The sequence below is a fragment of the Falco naumanni genome, chromosome 15 (genome assembly GCF_017639655.2).
Source record: "Falco naumanni isolate bFalNau1 chromosome 15, bFalNau1.pat, whole genome shotgun sequence".
Taxonomy (NCBI): domain Eukaryota; kingdom Metazoa; phylum Chordata; class Aves; order Falconiformes; family Falconidae; genus Falco; species Falco naumanni.
Genome location: NC_054068.1, coordinates 16,421,909 through 16,427,908, shown reverse-complemented (window position 1 = coordinate 16,427,908; position 6,000 = coordinate 16,421,909). Strand labels below are relative to the sequence as shown.

Below are 6,000 nucleotides of genomic sequence, written 5' to 3'. Positions count from 1 at the left end.
AAGTCTGAATATTTTTTTCCTTGGAACTGAAATGTTTTGTTTAACCAGAAACTAATCTATTTTAAATTTTGATTCAGCCACAGTTTTGAGCAACTTAAAATTACATATATATATACACATATATATACACGCACACAAAGGTTGCCAATTAATAACAAGCTGAAAAATCAGTTACTCAACACAGACCTAACGGTAGGGAACAAGAAATATAACTTTGAATTTTGATAGTTTAAATATGGAACCAAAGCATATCCAGTCCATACCTTATGGCCTGATCCTGTTCCCCAAAATGTTAATGCAAGTTCTTTGATCAGTGGGATCTGCAAGCACTGACAGCAATTGCAATAAGCCCCTGAAATCCACAACAAGAAGAAGGAAATATACTTTCTGAACTAGTAAAACTTTAATTAACAGGGGGTTCTCTTGGCACAGTTTTTGCTGTTAAATAAATAAAGCATTTAGTCAAAACCATCTCTATTTACTATACAAAATACTGAAAAGCAAACATTTTTAAAAGATACGGAAATTTAAGGTTCTGTGAAAAGAAACTGTGCTACATGTTATTCACACTTAATGCACGTAACAACTGCAACACAGTACTTAGATACTGTATGTTCATACATGGCTGGTGTAAAGTTTTTCTATGGGGATGCCACGTTATTAAAATGTATTTGTATTTCACAGAATCTGAGCAAGGTAGAATTTGTCTTTCGAATCTCCAAATACAACAAACCAAAATAAATCAATGCAAGGTTGTAACCAATAGTCAGTTGTGTTACATTTCAGCGTTCACTTGGCACAGCTACTACTGCATACTTTTTAATCGTTTCTTATTGGTGCTGTTATCTTTTCCAGGAAAATATCTTTGGGTAAAAGAGCATTTATGCCCCTTTGCTGCCCTCTCTGAGAAAAACCCATCGTTCTGAAAGCATTCTAGCTTTCCACAATATCTTCTGGTTTTCAGCAGCAATCTGCATTAAAAAGATTGACTAAGAAACAATTCCCACCTCCCAGTCTTTCTGGCATATGCTCTACTGAAAAGAGAACAGCTTTAACTACATCTTCAAAACAAATAGCATGGCATCCCTCCTTAGATGGAATGTACACTTGTGTGTTTGCATGCGGTATAACATAAGTCACTTGAATACATCAGACTTTGTTAACACTATAATATAAATAAGCTTATTCCTTCTACTAGACATATAAATGCCTTTTTTTTTTTTTTTGCAGTCCATAATTATATATACATTGAAAAAGAATGATACACAAGCAGCAAAAAAGGCTTAGACTAGAACAACTCAGTGGTAACTAACCAAATTTGCGGCCTTTCCATATTTTCATTACAGAAAATTCTGCATATAAATATTTTTGGACTTTAGGAATTTTAAAAATAAACAGAACAGTATAGTTGTCACACAGATCAAACACATTTTAAAAAACAGTTTGTTAGATTTAACAGAACACATGGTTGACAGCTAAAAAAAAAAATAAACCAGATTTTTTAAAGAGGACAATAAGTCTAAACAACTGCTGATCCAGGGAGACAAGAGATGGACCTAATTACCATGAAACAGTGATTCTATTCAAATTCCACAAGAAGGCAAGGCTTTCCATTTTTCTTTAAAAGTTGATTCCCTGTTCTTAGAAAGGACAACATCCCTCTACAACTGGTCAGCAGTATGGTAATACTCCATTTTGGACTGATTAAAACTCTAGTCAGAAAGAAACCCACCCCAATCATAAAGGGCTTATAACAATGTGGGATAATTACACTTTACAATATAACTATAGACAAAATACCACAACATTTAAAATAATTCAAACCAAAAGTAAGTATGTTTATAGAACAATTATGTTTTCCTGTGAGAATTCCTTGGCTTTAATGTTCCAAAAGCAATGTAGGTGTTTGTCTACCTGCAAAATGGTGATCTGTACAAAATCCAACTGAATGTATTATAAATCTGGGCCCCACAGAAAGTAAAACTTCCAACGTTCTGACCCTTTTTTTCCACTTTTCCAATTAGCTTTTGACTTTCAAATTTCTCAGCAGCCAGTAAGTTCTTGTGAGTATGGTCTCATTCTCCTTCATGGAATGGAAGCCCTTTGATACTGAAAAAGCAGAAGAGGCCCGAATGATTGTGAATTATATTTTTCTACATGTTGAATTGTCTCTAAAATGGGAAACGCACAAATTGGTAGGTGCTGGGGAAATTTAAATTGGAGGCACCTAAGAAAATGCCATGGCATATGTTTCTAAAAAGTCACTGTTGAGGAAAAAAAAAAATGTTAATATACAAACCACAGATTTCTAAAACACAACAAAATGTACCTGAGAGTGTGCATATTTTTATATATATATTTATATTTATATTTTATATATATTTGCCAACATTTAAAGTGAGAAAGTATATTTTCCTCAATTCCTCAAAACAAAGAACTGTGGATTTAAACAAAACAAAACCCAAAACGAAACAAAACAAAAAACCCAAACAACCCCTCTCCTTCTCAAACCCCCATGAATGATACTTATGGCCCAAGCACTAAAGTCTAGTGATGCATTTGAAAACCCCATTTCACATCCTCCTCTTTTCAAATGGTTACCCCAAACAGAATGGAGAGTAAGCAAGATTAAAACCAAAAATAAAAGAACTATATTTAAATATTACCCAGTATATAACAGACTGTACTTGTGTCAGTGAAGAATCTCCAAAAAAATAAAGCGTGAGTTGAACAAATGTAGCTCTGTTGACAAGTATAGCTAATATTTCCTTGTAATTATTAAGATAATTTGAAAGGATGTGAACACAAACAGGCTACATGAATGCAGTATATTAAAATCCCCCCTGTAGCACATTACAATCAATAAAAAGAAAATAAAATCTGAATAATACTAGAGGTAGCAGCTGTTTGTATTTTCCATTATTCTGAGTATCTCTGGAGTCCAACCCTTCGAACATTGCTCCCCTGATAAAAGGCTTGTGTGCGATCAGCCGACATACAGCAGAGTGGTAAGCTAGATGTCTGCAATAATGTTTGAAGTATCTTTCCTACTACAATGGAAGTAGTACTTGTAAAGAAGTGCGTTGACGACCTGTATTAAATCACAGCTCAAAAAGCTATGGCTGTTTGCTGTTTTACAAGCCACTTTAAAAAATAATAAAATTAAAAAAAAAATCCACAAGGTGTTTAAGTAAGCTATGCCGTTCCACAACATATAAATAGGGTAAGTTTCAAGAGTTCCATATAACCTCTAAAATATATGCTAGCTGAATATTAATGGAGTAACAATAATATTAATCATAGTAATGCCTTAGTTCTGGTATCACAAGAACATGTTTCCTTCATATGGGATGATTCTTGGAGGATGTTGGTGGGATTTCTTCTATGTCTGGTAGAAGTGATGGTAGTGGTGGTGGTGCTCATGGTGGTGGTGGTGCTCATGTCTTTGTATCATTTGTCCAACTTGGCCTTCATATAAAATGACTGTGGGCAGGTCTCTCACATGTTCCTTTTCCACAACTGTCCCTGGAGACTGGAAGGTTTTGCACATTTGGTGATTATCCTTTGCCCTCTGCTTATGTTTCTTGTGAACCTGTTGAGATTGCAAGGGGAGGTAAGGAACATTCTGGCCCACCCGTGCACTTGGGGAAGCCATTGGCATGGGTGCCCCTTGAAAAGGCTTATTTCTAACTGCCCTTCCAGGATGCACAGGGGCAATGTTTTTGCCCTGGGCCTTGGGAGACCTCACAAATTGCTTGTTTGAGTCCTGGTTCCGAAGCCTCTGTTGGATTTCTGCAATCTTGGCATATGAACTTTCAGCCAGATTGATGTGGCTTGGATCAACCACTTGAGATTTCCTATGGTGAGCATGGAAGGTTTCAGGTTCATGAGAACGGGATCTAGTCTGATTCACAACTCTGCTTGGTGGGTCATGTTTTTGAGCTGCTGGAGGAGATCCTAGGAAATAACAAGCTGAGTTAGTCATCTAGTATTTCAAAGTTTTAATTAATAGCATGCAGTTGGCAGGGGTAGCATTATCGGCAGAGTGATTTTTTCCTAAGGAAGAGAATGCAATTATAGCTGTCTAGTTTAATTACCTTTAATAATTCTGACTAGTAAATAACGCACACACAGATATATGTACATATCTATGTAAGAGTGAATGTGTGTGTGTACAGAAGGCTCTCCATTACCTTCTCTTGGTCATCATCTCTCTGAAATTCACCAAAATAATTGTGAGTGGAATAGCAAAATCTTGGCAGAGGACAGGGAAAGGGAGGAAATCCAGATCCCTTTAATTTGGGAACAGAAGCCAAAATTCCAGGTATGAACCCACATTCTCCTATTTTTGGGTCAGCAGTGAGTACAAAATACGTGCTGGTAGCATCTTGGGAATGAGCCCAGCATTCAAAAATCACAGTCTTCACCTCACCCATAGACTAAACTTAATAATTCAGATGTAAAGATTGTTCTTCTAGGCTCACCTCCAAGTTTAGCTACACAAACAAGTACTTCAAAGCAGGCTTGCAGCACATTAGCCACTCCATTGTGATACCACCTTCACCAATAATTATCCTGCAGTATTCACACAGTCCTATTCCTTCCAGTAAGTCACTACAGACAAATCACACAGGTTCACAATTCACTGCCCCTGATGTGGAACATGCAACTGAAAAAAGAAAGGACAAAAAGATTGCAACATAAATTACCAAATTACCTGGCCCAAACTTTGATGTGTAGTTTTCTATTCCTGCAAGATCCAAATAGTGGTTTCTCCTTTCAATGTTCTCATCAACACAATGACGATAGCACCCACTTTGCTCTGGATTGTTCTCACTCTGGTGATATCTGTCAGCAGGAAGCAAAATTACAATTCAGCAGAACTTCTTTAAAGTTGTGATCACCATCTGCAAACCAACAACTAATGGCCCCTTTGAAGTGACAGGAGTTGTTCACAAAGAAACAACAAACGCTTGAAATTCTGGATGACTGGATTTGCTAAGTCGATAGGCCTGAACTGACTGTTCTTTCCCCCCAATGTTGAAAGGCAAAGGAGGCTTTCAAATTGCATCATGCATGCAAAAACAAATAAAAATGCTCCTAGGGTTTATTACATTCTGTCTTAGGGCCAAACCATTCAACTGGTTCTCCAATTTGGACACACCAAAGAAAAACTGCTGTTTGATTCACAACTGTTGCCACCACTGTCAGGAAGCGCTGGGGTACGCCTTGTGTCAGATAAACATTCACGTGTGTATCTGCTTCAAAAAGACAGGCAGCAGGACAGGTGTAGGAACTAGAGAGAGCCTGAGAAAGGAAGGTGTTGGTAGGACACCCAGAGATAACCGTCGCTTTCCAAAATACAATTAATAAGGTCAGATCAGCCGCTGGCTTCAGAATCTCAACTCCTTTTCCTGCTCAGCTTTGCAATTTTATTTATAGCAGAACTATTTCCTGAGAATGAATATCTGAAATACCATTCATTTATGAGGCAGAAAAGAAGTCAGACAGAGGTTTACAGTATTGTAGCCCATAATGCCGAACAATTTAATTCAGCAATTTAAATGGATGTCTGCCGATATGAACAATATTTTCAATATAACCCACAGGACAAGCAGAAAACTCTTGATTAAGTCTCTGCTTGTCATTCAGATAGTTCAGCCTCCAAGAACAAAAGATAGGCTTTGCTCTTTCTCTTTGCAATTGCACTGATGTCAACCTAAGACCAGAATTTGGCCTTGCATCCTACACCAGTTGCTAAATATGGGTGGTGCCCATTACTCTACTTTTAGTTTATTAACACATTTCCAGGTTTCCAGAAGCTGCTGATCCCACTGAGCTTTGGCACAAACTGCTTTCCTGGTCTAGCGTAGTACTGTTCAGGGACATTACAGAACTGAGTCCCCCGTGCCTCTGTCAGATACAGGTCTACAGTTTCTTTGATAAAAGTCGTAAGACTTGACCTACCTGGAAGATCATTTTTGCTCTACTTTGATAGAG

General features: G+C 37.4%; 1 protein-coding gene across 2 annotated transcripts in view; it reads right to left on the bottom strand.

Annotated features, from left to right (window-relative positions):
* Nucleotides 1-381: 381 nt before the first annotated feature.
* Nucleotides 382-6,000, bottom strand: part of NKD1 (NKD inhibitor of WNT signaling pathway 1) — a 110,552-nt gene continuing 104,933 nt past the window's right edge. For both annotated transcript variants that reach the window (XM_040615524.1, XM_040615523.1), the window contains 2 exons: nt 4,718-4,848; nt 382-3,957 (listed from right to left, as the gene is read on the bottom strand). In XM_040615524.1, coding sequence (XP_040471458.1) covers nt 3,383-3,957; nt 4,718-4,848 — 706 coding nt within the window. In that variant the 3' untranslated portion in view covers nt 382-3,382. The remainder of the gene's footprint in view (nt 3,958-4,717; nt 4,849-6,000) is intronic.